The following is a 14,051-nucleotide window of genomic DNA, read 5'->3' as shown; positions in this document are numbered from 1 at the left end:
TCTTTGGGTCTTCAGAATCTTCAAGTCTTTAGAGTCTTTGACCGTTCATTCAGAACTTCTGGTCTTCAACACTTAATTCTTCAGAACCAGCTTTCTTTGGGTCTTCGGAATCTTCAAGTCTTCAGAGTCTTTGATCGTACATTCAGAACTTCTGGTCTTCAGAGTCTTCAACACTTGATTCTTCAGAACCCACATCAGAGCTTTTATCTTCAGAACATCTGAAGCAATAGACTACCGTTCATCAGAACGTAGTGAGTGCAGAAGCGGTTTGTTGGTCAACACTTTGATCTTTGACTTCTGATGAATACCACTTTCAATCAGAATCAGAACCTGTTTGTCAAGCATACAAAAGACAAACGTTAGAGTACCAAAGTTATTCGTACTCAAAATATATACTTGTTATCATCAAAACTTAGAGATATACACAGAACTAAATCTTGGTCTAACACTATTAAGAAGCAGTTGTTTTCACAAGTAACAGATTTTAAAATTGGCCAGTAAGAACCTTCACGTCAACTTCCTCCAATTAGTTGTAAATTTAAGCAACTAATTCTTAACTTAAGAACTAATCCTAAGATACTCATTGGAGATGCTCTAAGTTTGTTGGTCTTCTAGTTTTGTTATTATGGACATCAGGACATGCCTATAAATAGGTTAACATGTCAAAGTACCAGTCTTTCAATAAAGTTCGACTTAGTCTAAAAAAATTCACAAAACAAGTTAGATGCATATCTTAAATTATTTAAGTAAGTTATTTTACTACACATGTTGTCACTGATTAGCTTTTTACCTTATTTAGCTTCCTCAATGAATTTGATCTGTTTGATTCTATTTCCTTCCCAAGCACTAGTACTGCTCTCAAGGATTTGTCTCCCCTGCACTCCCACTATCATTTTAGCTACACAAAAAATAGTTTAATTTGGAGTCCATCCCATCAAAAAGCTTACATTGTAGAAATAGCTAGGTGATATAATCTTGGTCGGGTTGTGTAAAAAAAAAGGAGAAAATGAAACATGTGATAAATAATGTTGTTATAAAAAAAAGAATAAAGAGATGCAAATAAATATAAAAAAAAGTGTAAAATTATGTCTAAATTGTAAATATGTAATTTTTTTTTTAAAAAAAAAAAAAAAAAGGGGAAATGAAGGATAGTACAATAAAAAGCTAACCAACAGATAACTATAAGCAACCCCCAAAGAAGAAGAACCAATAAAAGCCCACCAAAGGCAACCAAACGGACGGAAATCATATAGACAAAGGACCTACAAACAAGCTCGATGGGTGCAGCCAATCAACTATGTCTTACCCTACGAAACTAAATGTTATCAACAATGCCATGGAGGGCAACATCGTCAAAGAAATCATAAGCTAATCTCAACCATTTACCAGCGACCATAGCCGACCTTGGCCCTTGTCATAACACCCGGAGGCCCCTTGGGAATCAAAGATTCAAAGAGCACATACTGAATACACAAAGGGCCCAAAACATCCACCCCAAGACCTGAGGAAAAACAATTCCCAAGCTCCACCTCTACACTCGTATTCTTCACCTTCCTAGGTCGCCCACGAGGGCGAGGAGGCAATGTTGTAGGACCACGATCACTAACAACCCTTTCCCCTGGAATATCTACAAGACCGCTAACACAAGGACCTCCAATGACTTTTTAAGGCAAAGAAAAGAGCCCAGATTATCCTAGACAATCAAATGCTTAGAGGAAGAGAGATCACGACCCCTAGAGTTATACTTTGAAAGTTCTTGGGCCCCCGAATGAGGGTTAGCACACCTCAATCCAAAAAATAGACAATGGAGTTCCACTCCATCATCTTCCAACTCAGAATCGTACTTAGTACAAAAGCCTCCCCACATGGACCTTTTGAACACATACCCAGGGAATAGAGTAACATTCGGGACTCTATGGACTTCAGCCCCAAACTCAAAGCCTCCAAATTACGTCCAATAGACGAAATCTCATGGAAAAAGCCATAAACGAAACCCTCTTGTCCTCCTCGCTCCATCTCCACAAACCTGAAAATAAGATTTCTTACGTCGGCGACAGCACACGAACACAGAATTCCCTTGGTTTACCTAGCACAATATCTCGCCACGAGAAATAGGAAGGTAAAGGCCCATCTCCCTTAACTACCTGCTTCTATGAACCAGAAGTCTCCCCTTATGACTTGAGGCCTAATCCCTCAAACTAAGACTCCGAGAAGACGAGCTACCGTCATCGAAATATATGTTCCACCGACCTTGAACTCGTTGAGCCGAGCCAACTCCGCCTCGGCATGAGCCCTATATAGGAAGTGAACAAACCCAAAGTGAAATCCTTTCCAAATCTTGAGATGACGTTGAACATACACCTTCCCTATCCTTCCAATTTGAGCAAAAAGACCCTAATACGAGGATAGCCCACCATTTCAGAGATCCTATCAACGAACAACGTAAAGCTCTCCAGGAGAAGCACCCCACTTATGAGCAGCCCATCCTTGTATTCCCCCTCCGCATCATCTTCCTCCGTCTCTCCACCTTCTAACGTGGTATTACGGCCATCGTTCGCCTCACCTTGACTTGAAGATGGTGGTCCTGAAGAAACAGCGTGTTAAGTTCAAACCCTGAATAACCATTTATCATATTTTGAATGATAACAATTTTCAAGAGCATAAGTGAACTAGTTAAATATTTCATGCAAATTATATATCAGGAAATAACCTACATTTTCAGAAGAATGAAACTGAGCTAGAATTTTTATTTAAGTCAAAAATCTTCTTCAAGCAAGCAAAAAAGAAAAGTCCCCCCCCCCCGCGTCTGAGAGAAATACCTAAGAGTCAAGCCTTTATATCTAACTCTCTCTAGATCAAGAACACAAAGTATTCCCTAGAGTCAAATTCACTCAAAACTTTGTAGTTCCCGTGTTTTGTAATTTCTACTAAACCTCTTGTGAGAAAAGAACTCTATAGAGCCAAACGATTTTGGAAAAGATCTTAGGAGAAGTCTTGAACAATACTTGAAGTTGGGAGAAGTGTTGTCTAATACTTGTTAGGAGAAGTCCTGTAGAATACTTGGTTGGGAGGAGTCATGTCTAATACTTGGTGTAGGAGAAGTCCTTGACACTTGTTTAGTGGAAATCTTGGTTAAGCCAAGGAGTGGACGTAGCCCCATCATTTGTGGGTGAATCAGGATATATTGTTGTGTGCTTATATATCGTCTACTCTCTTGCTTTTATATCCGCTAAAACGATTGCGAAAATATTTCATAAACTTATAATCGTTTAAAAAATTAAAGTTTTATTTGAACACAATTCAAACCCCCCCTTCTTGTGTTACTTTTTACGATATCACAAGGTACCACAAAGCCCTAGCAAAACATAGGCATTGCATTGCACTTTTTTTAATGTTTTTATACAGTACTTACTAACAAAGTGTAGGCTAAACTCTTTGAAAGATCAGTATTAAAAATATGTAATTACGTTTACAAAGCATGATAGAAACTACATTAAAAAAAATTAAAGGGAGGAAAAAAATAAAGAATAATTTTACAGCTAATTAATTAAATATTCTCTGTAGTTTGCTAAACACTATCTCCCTTACTAGAAATATCTGCGCAATAATTCTCAAATAAAACACTTTTTGTCCTTAATTTTGCCCATTCTAACTACAGTACATATATTTTTTTTTGACATACGGTACATATAGTATTAGTTAGTTATTAACTTATTTTATTCTTGCATAATATATTATCTTAATGCCTCAGTATATATTAATTACTATTTTCTCCACCTCTTCAATTCCAATCTTCTTCTCCACCACCACTTTTTTCAAGGAATGAAAGGACCATCATGGACCGGAAAATGGGATCTATGTTGTTGGCTCCCTTGATCAAATGATATGAAATTTGAATGATAGTACTCAACTAACCCATTATTTCTTTTGTTATTGATATTCACCTCATGATGCATGCTTTGACCTTTCTTAATATGGTCTTTGATCACTAAAGAAGCCCCACATTGTCGAGGTTGTGTTTGGTAGAAAACTTTGGAGACGACTAACTCCCCTTCCTTCTCTTCTTCATCAGTGCCTAGGTGGTACTGGTGCATGACCCAGTTTGTTTTTTCTGGCTTTCTTTGCTTTCCGTAGTTTGTGTAAAGCACCAGGATTTTCTTGTAACCTTTCAACTCGGCATTGTTGTAGATTGGTCTAGTTTTACCGGTTTTGTGCCAACGGGTCTCGCCGCCGTCTTCGTCATCAGAGTGCACCTTTCTCCTTTTCCTTGTTCCTGTTGTGTATGCCTTGGAAGGCCGGTGAAAGAAATGACGGATCAGGCCATCTTTGCTCACTCCTACAGTCAAATGCAATAAAGCAATTAGATGTTGCATGGGATATATATAATAAACATAACTTATAGGAAAAAGATTGGTTGACACCCCAAATCTACATAGAAATAGAGAGAGAGAGCAATGGGAGATGTGATTTGATAAAAAAAATATAGGAACAGAAAATTGCTGGTGGTACAATGCGATGGCAAGAAAATGTGATCTGAATGAATCAACATTCTCATGTGTGTTGCATTCACCATACATAGGAGAAAATATATAGTTAAATAAGTAATTTATGTATTGGCTTTGTCTAAGGTAGTGTGTATAAATACATTGTTTGTAACTTTTAAACTTTGATTTGTAATTATGTGTAATGAGGTTCGTAATTTGGCTTTATATATAGTCTTTACATGAAAAAATGTTGCCTGCAAATTAGCAGTTAAATAACTATGAATTAGTTAGGAAATTAGCAACCAACTTATATGAGTAACTAATTTGCATCTATTTTCTAACTAGTATGGGTATTGAGTAGTGTTTAAATACATCAGCTCTTAGAACATCTTTAATGGTTGGTATTTAGTGGGTATTTTATAACTATTTTTGCGAGCCTAAAGTATCACACAACATATCTGATATCTATAAACAATATATGCACATTTTGCTTGAATGATGATATCTTAATTTACTTTTGGTAAACACAGTTTTTGGAATATTTTTTTTCTTCTGTTTTGATAAACTTATAACTTAGTTGGTATCTCTTATACTCAAACTAATCATGTATTTCTTTCTTTTATACAAAAATATCATTTATATCAACTGATTTGCACTTGTGGAGTCTTTTAGATTACAATTCGATAAAATTATGTTTGATATACGTAAAAGTATGTTTTAAAAAATGAAAGTTGTTTGGATAAAATAAAGTAAAATATTAATTGCTCAGTACATATTTTTATAATATGTTTCTTATGTGTTCATATTAATTTGTAGAGAAATTTTTAGTTTGTGAAATGGATTTTTCTTGGGATAAAGTCATTTTTTGTGGTAATCAAAGTATATATATATTTTGCAGTTAAAATCAAAATGTAACTTATTAGACGAATAAGACCATCAAAATTAAGAGAGAACAAATTGTAATCAATCAAATATGATTTGAGTGTGAGAGCTTTCAATATCAGGGTTTTGAATATGTTGTTTATCAAACTATATATCACCCCTTGCCAAAGTTTGATTTAAGTACTACTACTATGCATGTGTGGGGATTTTCAGTTATAGGAAAAAAATATATATCAAACAGGATTTGAGAGCAAATAATGTATTGTGATTAACCTGGCAACTTCTCCGGATGAGTGTAGCAGATTCCATTTTCACCTTCAAGAGTAGGTATGAACTCATCAATTAGTGGATGAAGCTTATGAATATCAGACCGCACCTTCGCTTCCAAATGTTCAAGAATCTCATGATCTGTGGGATCAAACTTCACTCCCGCAGGCAATCCAGGTAAGTCATGAATTCCACCACCCTAGTCAATTAATGCCATATAGTATTTATCAGATACTAATAGCATTTTGAATCAGCTTTTCACATAATCAATTATGAAACTCTAAAGTTACTCACATAAACTTCTCTCTAGAATTGATTCTAGTTTCAGAATCAATTAAGAAAAAAAATTCCAAATATGCATTAAGATGATTAATGTCACAAAATAAAGTTAAGTAAAAGGGTATTGATGTATGGTCATTAACAAAAAAAAAGATTTATAATGAAGAACCTGATCTTGGCATTTGATATGATGACCACATGTGGGGCAAGTTCTGATTAAGCTATCCTTACGTCCCTCCTGTATTATGATGTTATTATTGATTTCAGGGTCGTCGCTACACTGAGTCATTTCCTTGTTTTCCTCTTCTCTTCCTCTCACTCATTCCATTTATGGAAACCTTCTTTTCCTTGTTTCTCCTGGTGTTGCTATAAAAACACTTGGAACATAAACTAGAAGAGATGGACCAAGATGGGACAAAGTAAGAGAGGTTGAGCTAAGAGAGTGATTTAAAGTAGTAATAATTAATAAAAGTTGTAAAAGGAAATCTTGTCTCTTCTAAAGATTGCTCCCCTCATGCTACTACTTGTTGAGGTGTGGGAAGGAATTACATTCCCCCGATTCACTTTTTTGGTGCTCTCTCTTTTGCATGAGCGAATACTTGGAGTACTTCCCCAACCTCTGCTTGTACATAACGAGAAAGAAGAGAGATAACTAAAAAAATATCTAAATAGAGAATGAGATTAAACAATGAGAGATCATAGGGTTGGTTGTCCAGGGAGATGAGAATAATAAAAAATTGAGCTTGCTTTGATCTCAAGTTTAGTTCTGCTTTGTATAAATACTTGCATGAAAACTTGTGGAAGAATAAATGTAGGTTTTTGTTCTTTATTGTTTTTGGACATGTTTTTTTTTTTGCCCCTTTTACTCTTACTAAAGGTACCTCTATCTAATGAATTTTGGTGTGTATCATCTCAGTCGGCACAAATAAGACTAATTTTCTTGAAACTCGGAGATCATATTAAGTTAATAGATCTCTCCGAACAAATCATTCTTAATACATACCATCTAGTGATTAAACTCTCAACTAATTATTGCTTAAGGACTCTGGCTATTTACTATACTTAGTCTATCAAATGTATTTTTAAACAAAACAGGTTTAATTAAAATATGAATAGAAAGTTGAGTGGGGTTGGGGCAACCTAATGAATAAGCACAACGAGTAAGAATTTAGGTCCAATGTCACCCTGGAGTGTGGATAAAGCTAAAATTATAAATACAAGAAAGTTTTGAGGTGGTGAAGTAAATTTTTGAGCCAACCATAACTCCATTCCTTCACGTAGACTTCTCATGCATACCAAGAAACCCCTTATGTATCTCTATCTCTCTCATGTCTTAAGGTGACTTCGATAGTCTTTATATATAACGTCCCTCATTGTCAACAATGGTTGTAGGCACACTATCTATTGCCAAATGGCAAAAGGAAACGTGATAGTCTGTCAAGAGATACTAACATACTGGAAAGTAGTCCCCTATAAGTTTCAACATTTTTTTACTTTCACTAAGATCTCTTACTTATCATGTTCATGATTCTAAACAATTGATTTGTCTACAAACGGACAAGACAGATTTAGTAAATTTTAATGAGTTTTGCTGAGATTGAAAGTACTGTCCCTACGATTGTTTATGTGCTTGCAGTTGTTGGGCTCTGTTGTCTTGTTTGCATTTGTGTATCAAGCTGAAATTAGGTGTTTCTAGTATAGTCGGCCCAAACGATCACTTCAGCTACTTAGCCCAAGTGACTATACGATTAAGTGACTGTTAAATTAGTCAACAAGGACGACTAAATGCAAGACCTCCACATTTCTAACAAATTGGCTTACAAAATGCTAAGTTATTAGGTTGTGGTTAAACTCATCTGATAAACGGTAATACACCTCAACTATTGATCAATACGTACTATGATGCTATAAATACTAGTTGATTACATTAAGCATTACTCATTTTATTTTCTCATATTGCTCTTCTAGATTTAAAGTTTCTTTAATTTTTTTATCTTGAGTTGACTTGAGCGTCAGAGTGCCTTTTGCAGGTGCCTACACTGTTGTGGATTCTCACTGTTCCACCATGCTTTAAGCCATAGGATCATCAGTCATCACCTTGCACGACTGCATTGGATCAGAACCACACCACTTTCAAATTTTGGATGAACAATGTAATTAGCTTGTCTGTGGGTAAAAGTGTAGATCAATTCCACTAACATGATAGATATTAGAAATTAGGGGGCCTATACTCAACCACAAAAGCTAGCTCAAGAGTTGAGGTTTGCACAACCCTTCTAGCTCAAGAGTTGAGGTTTGCACAACCCTTATAAACACTTGATTGGCCTTATCTCTAGGCAATGTGGGACTTCTAACACACCCCCTCACGTCCATGATTGAACAGACTGGAACGTGGGAACAACAACGGGTGGCCCAAATATGGGAGGTCTCCACACAACAAATGGATCTAGGATAGGCTCTGATACCATATTAGAAATTTGGAGGCCTATACTCAACCACAAAAGCTAGCTCAAGAGTTGAGGTTTGCACAACCCTTATAAACACTTGATTGGCCTTATCTCTAGGCAATGTGGGACTTCTAACAATAGATACACATCGCAGCTAACATTCTCATGGAGATTCAATTTCAAAACAACAAAAAGTTCTTAGAATGCAACAGTCATAACCTATAAAAGGCCCTTCTCACCAAGAAGAGGAAGTTGGGAATCACATCACAGTTCTTCATGATTTTGTCAAGCGATTGGAGCGCCACATTAAGAGGCTAGAAAAAATTGTACATGCTTCATACATGCATAGGGAGGAAGATTCTAAGGTCGTCCGTCGCTACGCTGAGAAATTTGTTCACCATGAGCGAGTAAAAGATCATAAAAGACAGATACATAAACTATGACTCGTTATGAAGGAGTCTATAGTCAAACAACTAGAATTCTGACCAAGATACAAAATCATTTCTCCGTAGAAATCATGTCAATAGACATTTCTAAGGCCTTCAAAAAGCCAAATAGCCATACATTAGGGAAACAAATGTTACAAAATATTTGGACGATTTTCTTACATCCCTAAGTCAATCCTTGGATCCAAGGATGCTTTGGTATGTAAAACTTTCCCTTTAACTTTGAGAAAAGGAGTGGTGTGATGGTTACAATCTCTTCCACCTCTTTCTATTAGAGGATTGTATGAGCTTTATGCACAATTCATCCACCAATTTATTACTAGTAAGGGGTTTCAAAAGACTTCATACATGTTGGGAAAGATTAAGCAAGGGAAGCATGAGCCATTACATGATTTCATGACCAAATTTTACAAGGAAGCTACTCTAGTTACTAATTAGGGCCCAAAAGTGAGCTCTACTTACTTTGTGAGGAAATAAGGATGGGCACTTCGTTCCACACATCCTTGGAAAAGTGACCTCCATTTGATGTTGAGGAATTTAGAACAAAAGAGAAGAAAAGTATGTGAACATGGAAGATACCTTGGTCGAGCTAGTTCATCAAAAGGTCGAGCATGATACAAATTTTGGGCAGAGGAATCACGATAGGAAGGGTTCTCAATTATTATACTGGAAAAAGAAGTTTGAAGGAGGGCTCTATGAAAATTATGCACTCATAAATTCTAACCGCCACAAAGTGTTTTATGGGTTAAAAAACCGCAACAAAGGCGTATGACTAATAGATGTCGGCCTGAAAATGTATGTCTACTTATCATCTGTGATCTATCTATAGTGGGCTGTTTAACGTGCTTTTCCAAATCTCACCTTTTTGACATGCAAATTGACTACTAATAATGCAGCATAGAAAGAAAATCAAAACTGTTCATTTTTCATACATTGCATTTCACTGATTGTAAGACACCCCTTCATGGTAATAGGAAGCTAATCCATCCTTAACACTTTTGGTTTTAGCCTTTAGGAACTGTTTTTACCTCCTGAAGCATTTTCACCACACACCTCATTGAAGGGCGAGATATGGGAAGATAGCTGGTGCATTCAATCCCCACTCTAAGTACCTTGCTGATTTCTTCCTTGTATTTAGAGTCAAGAGTAGGATCTATCACATGATTCAAACCTTTCTGTTCCAAAGTGGAGCAAACCCATTTTACCAAATCATTTTCCCCATACTCTGCATCAATAGGAGGTTTACCTGTTACCAACTCCAAAATGACCACGCCAAAGCTATAAATATCACTCTTTTCACTCACCCTTAGTGTATAAGCGTATTCTGCAAAACAACACAAAAGTTATTCAATAGTCAATTTCGTTCTATCTATACATAGTAATATACATAATTGAAATATCACCATGTAGTCTAATGAAGCAAAGATATCAACAAATGCACAGTTCAAAACAGCTCATAAATTTACCTAACCTGCTATGTAGGTTGGTGTTTAAATATAGAATGAATCTAACAAAATAAAGAAATTAGTATGTTTAGAAATCCTTCATCAATTAATGCTAAAGCCAAAATAAGTTATCTTGAAAAGCTTCTACCAGTAGCTTTTGTGTGCCATACTTAAGCGTCTTCACAATTGATTTTGAATGAAAGTTGATTATAGTTAAAGTGAATTCTGATTCCGAGTGAACTGATTTATGTTATGACATATTTATGAAAAAAATAGTTATTATAGGGTAATGTTAAATCCAATGGTAAAATCTCATAATTGACTATGTTCAACGCGGAAGCTTTTCTCTCTAGCTTCTAGCATAATTGATTGAGACTGAAATCAATTCTGAAAAATAACACCTGAGCATCTAGACTGTCATCCAAAATTGATTTTACTTTATCAGAATTGATTTTGAGGTTCCCAGTTAGAAACCAAACACACACTAAATGACAATGACACAAAAGGCAGATTAAAATTGCAATATTAAGATAATTAAGCTAATTCTAAACTTGATTTCACAAACCTGGTGCAATGTAGCCACAAGATCCAGCAATCACAGACATGGACTCTCCCCCTTGGCTAACTCCTGTAACAATTTTGGCAACTCCAAAATCAGAAACTTTTGCCACAAACTCTCGATCAACCAAAATATTGCTAGATTTCACATCCCTGTGAACAATGGGTGGGACACAATCATGATGCAAATAAGATAGCCCCTCAGCAGCATCAACAGCAATTTTATACCTAGTTGGCCAACCCAAGTTTTTCTTGCTATTCTTCAACATATCAGCCAAGCTCCCATTTGGCATGTATTCATAAACCAGAAGCTTGATCTCACCATTGTTGTAGCAACACCACAACCTCACAATATTCTTGTGCCTAATCTTTCCCAGTGTTTCAACTTCAGCATCAAATTCATCTTTTCCGGAACAACCATTCTCCTTCACTTTCATAGATGCTCCACGCAATTTCTTCACCGCCACCACCTCACCATTGCTGAGCACCACCTTGTAGACCTTCCCAGACGCTCCGCTTCCTATTACATTGTCTTCACTCAGCAATTTCACAACCTCAAACTCACTAAAATCCAGCTTATGAAACGACCTCCATTTTGAAATGTTGAAACCCCTTTTCAACTTCTTGGCTTTCCTGTATTTCAAGTAAAACCAGGCCACCCCAAAGATTAAAACAACTCCAGCAAGCACAAATATGGCACGGAAAATCCACCCACACCTCTTGTTCTTCCTCTCGCCGGAGCTTGAACAAAGCCCCGAGAGATGGCCACAGAGGCCAGGGTTTCCCACAAAACTCAACCTATACTTGTCATTGGCAAAAAGGGGAGGAATCTTCCCAGAAAGCTTGTTGTTTGTCAAATTCAAATTGTAGAGCTTCAAATTTTGCAATTGTGTTGGAATTTCACCAGAAAAATAGTTGCTAGAAAGATCAAGATGATTAAGCATAGACAAACTTCCCAATTCACTTGGAATGTGTCCATCAAACCTATTATTTGCTAAACTAAGGTCACTTAGCTTAGTCAAGTGACCAATTCCACCCAAAAGTTCACCAGAGAGTTGATTATAACTAAGATCAAGACTACCCAGCTGGTTCAAACTAAACATACTATCCGGAATTCGACCCGAAAGATTGTTATTGCTGGCAAGAAATTTCGAAAGACCATTCAATAACCCAATTTCATCAGGAATCGACCCAGAAAACTTGTTACTGGAAAGTAACAAAATTGAAAGGTTACCAGCACCAGAAATCGCATTAGAAATTTTCCCAGAAAGAGAATTTTCAAGAAGCTCAAGCAAATACAAACGGGGCAAACCCCAGAAAGCATTAGGAACCACACCAGAGAGGTTGTTGTTCCTTAACCGAACCCTCGTTAAACTCTTGCAATTCCCGAGAATCTCAGGGATTTTCCCGGAAAATGAATTGTACAGCAAAATGAGCTCCTCGAACTGCCCCTGCCGGCACAGGTTCGCCGGAATCTCGCCGGAGAATTGGTTGTACGAGACATCTATATGCTGCAACGGCGAGTTACTCCCGAGATCACTCGGTAACGGCCCAACGAGCTTGTTGCTGAACAATTTCAACTCGTAGAGGTTCCGAGAACGCGCTATGCTCTCCGGCAATGGCCCTTCGAGTTGGTTCTGGTACAGGTTGAGCGACCCGAGTTGCAACTCGCACAGCCCGGGTGGAATCGTTCCACTCAACTCGTTCATCGACGCGTCGAACCGTTCCAGACGGGTCAGGTTGTAGAAGATTCCAGCTGGGAGCTCGCCGGAGAGCGAGTTGTCGAAAAGCTCAATCTGAGTCACGCCGGCGAGACCCGCGAACGATTCCGGTATAGACCCGGTGAGGCTGTTCTGCGAGAGGTCAAGGTTCGCGAGGTGAGTGAGGTTGCCGAGTGAACTCGGAATGGAGCCCACGAGGTTGCACTGCGCGAGCCACAGGTCCTGGAGGTGAGTCAGGTTGCCGAGTTCACTCGGTATCGGACTCGGGGTGAACGGGTTGTAAGCTAGTTGAAGCTCCTTTAGTGTTGAGATTTTCCCGAGGGAGCTCGGGATTGTGCCGTAGAGGAAGTTGTAGACGAGGTTGAGGGATTCGAGGTGCCGGAGCTGGCCGAGGCTCGCCGGAATTTCGCCGGTGAGGTTGTTGGAGGAGAGGTCGAGGTGGCGGAGGGAGGGGAGGAGGGAGAGGGAGTCGGGGATGATGCCGACGAGTGCGTTCTGGGAGAGGTCGAGGTGGATGAGGCTGCGGCAGGAGGAGACGGCGGCGGAGGGGAGGGTGGAGGTGATGAGGTTGAAGGAGAGGTCGAGGGAGGAGAGGGAGGGGAGGCGGCAGAGGACGGCGGGGAATGGGCCGGAGATGCTAGTGGAGGAGAGGTTCACGGCGGTGACGGCGGCGGTGAGGGGGTCGCAGGTGATGCCGCGCCATAAGCAGGGGGTGTGGTTGTTGTCGGTGGTGTTCCAGGTGGCGAGGGAGTTGTCGGGGTCGGAGAGTTGGTGCTTGGCGCGGAGGAGGAAGAGGGCATCTTGGTTTAGAGAGAGAGTGAGTGAGGGAGGAGAGAGAAAGAAAAGGAATAAGGGAATTAAGAGAAGCATTATTGTCAATATTGTGTGACTCAACTGAACTGTGAAGTTTGGTTGAAAAATAAACAAGAATTTTGGTTTTGTTGGTACTACGTTATATGTATGTAGTCCTCTGCTTTTGATTTTCTGTTTTGGCGCTGTGTGGGAGAGACCATTGGCATTGACTCTTCTTGAGTCTTGAGTGAGGGTTGGGATTTGTAAGAGGAGAAAGGTGAGAAAGTGAGAAGAACAGAGTTTTTTTTTTGAGAAGAACAGAGTTGGTCCCATTGCAATGTGTTTCTTTTTGTTTGTTTTCTGAGTTTTGTATTTTCTGCTGCACGGTTGCTAGGATACGGGTTGGGTTAGATGGATTTTCATGGTAATTAAGATTTGAATCGATCAAAACTGTTTAGGTTGGGTTGAGTTGGATTTCGTGAAATTTCACCTACGAATCCGAACCAACCCAATCCGACAATTTTCGGTTGGTTTGGATGGATTGATTGGATCGCTATATTAAGATAAAAACAAATTTGAAATATTGAAAAATATTAAAAAACAAGTAATCCAAGTTTCTAACATGCAATTACATCATAAGTTCATAATTACCGTCTATATACATCTATACAACAACACATAACTAAACAAGTACTTCAAGTCTTTAAATATGACAAGTAATTACAAACAA

General features: G+C 38.2%; 2 protein-coding genes across 2 annotated transcripts; both read right to left on the bottom strand.

The window, feature by feature from the left end:
- Positions 1-3,584: 3,584 nt before the first annotated feature.
- LOC130742556 (NAC domain-containing protein 73-like) lies at positions 3,585-6,669 on the bottom strand. The gene is made up of 3 exons (XM_057594649.1): positions 6,082-6,669; positions 5,640-5,832; positions 3,585-4,336 (listed from the first exon to the last, which is right to left on the bottom strand). Exons 1-3 carry the CDS (start codon positions 6,199-6,201, stop codon positions 3,816-3,818), a joined length of 834 nt encoding a protein of 277 aa, XP_057450632.1. The 5' UTR covers positions 6,202-6,669; the 3' UTR covers positions 3,585-3,815.
- A 2,498-nt stretch (positions 6,670-9,167) lies between these two features.
- LOC130742554 (receptor-like protein kinase HSL1) lies at positions 9,168-13,605 on the bottom strand. Its single transcript, XM_057594648.1, has 2 exons — positions 10,816-13,605; positions 9,168-10,129 (listed from the first exon to the last, which is right to left on the bottom strand). Exons 1-2 carry the CDS (start codon positions 13,397-13,399, stop codon positions 9,810-9,812), a joined length of 2,904 nt encoding a protein of 967 aa, XP_057450631.1. The 5' UTR covers positions 13,400-13,605; the 3' UTR covers positions 9,168-9,809.
- Between the last annotated feature and the right edge of the window lie 446 nt (positions 13,606-14,051).

This window comes from Lotus japonicus, chromosome 3 (genome assembly GCF_012489685.1).
Source record: "Lotus japonicus ecotype B-129 chromosome 3, LjGifu_v1.2".
Lineage (NCBI taxonomy): Eukaryota > Viridiplantae > Streptophyta > Magnoliopsida > Fabales > Fabaceae > Lotus > Lotus japonicus.
Note: the sequence above shows the minus strand (reverse complement) of the source record. Positions and strands in the feature narration are given on the sequence as shown.

What these genes read in the sequence shown, in the direction of transcription:
- LOC130742554 (XM_057594648.1), bottom strand. Translation starts at nt 13,399, where the DNA reads ATGCTTCTCTTAATTCCCTTATTCCTTTTCTTTCTCTCTCCTCCCTCA. An exon ending in TTGTGGCTACATTGCACCAG is followed by an intron (nt 10,130 to 10,815) that starts GTTTGTGAAATC and finishes GTTGTTTTGCAG; the next exon opens with AATACGCTTATACACTAAGG.
- LOC130742556 (XM_057594649.1), bottom strand. Translation starts at nt 6,201, where the DNA reads ATGACTCAGTGTAGCGACGACCCTGAAATCAATAATAACATCATAATA. An exon ending in ATATCAAATGCCAAGATCAG is followed by an intron (nt 5,833 to 6,081) that starts GTTCTTCATTAT and finishes TTAATTGACTAG; the next exon opens with GGTGGTGGAATTCATGACTT. An exon ending in TCATCCGGAGAAGTTGCCAG is followed by an intron (nt 4,337 to 5,639) that starts GTTAATCACAAT and finishes ATTTGACTGTAG; the next exon opens with GAGTGAGCAAAGATGGCCTG.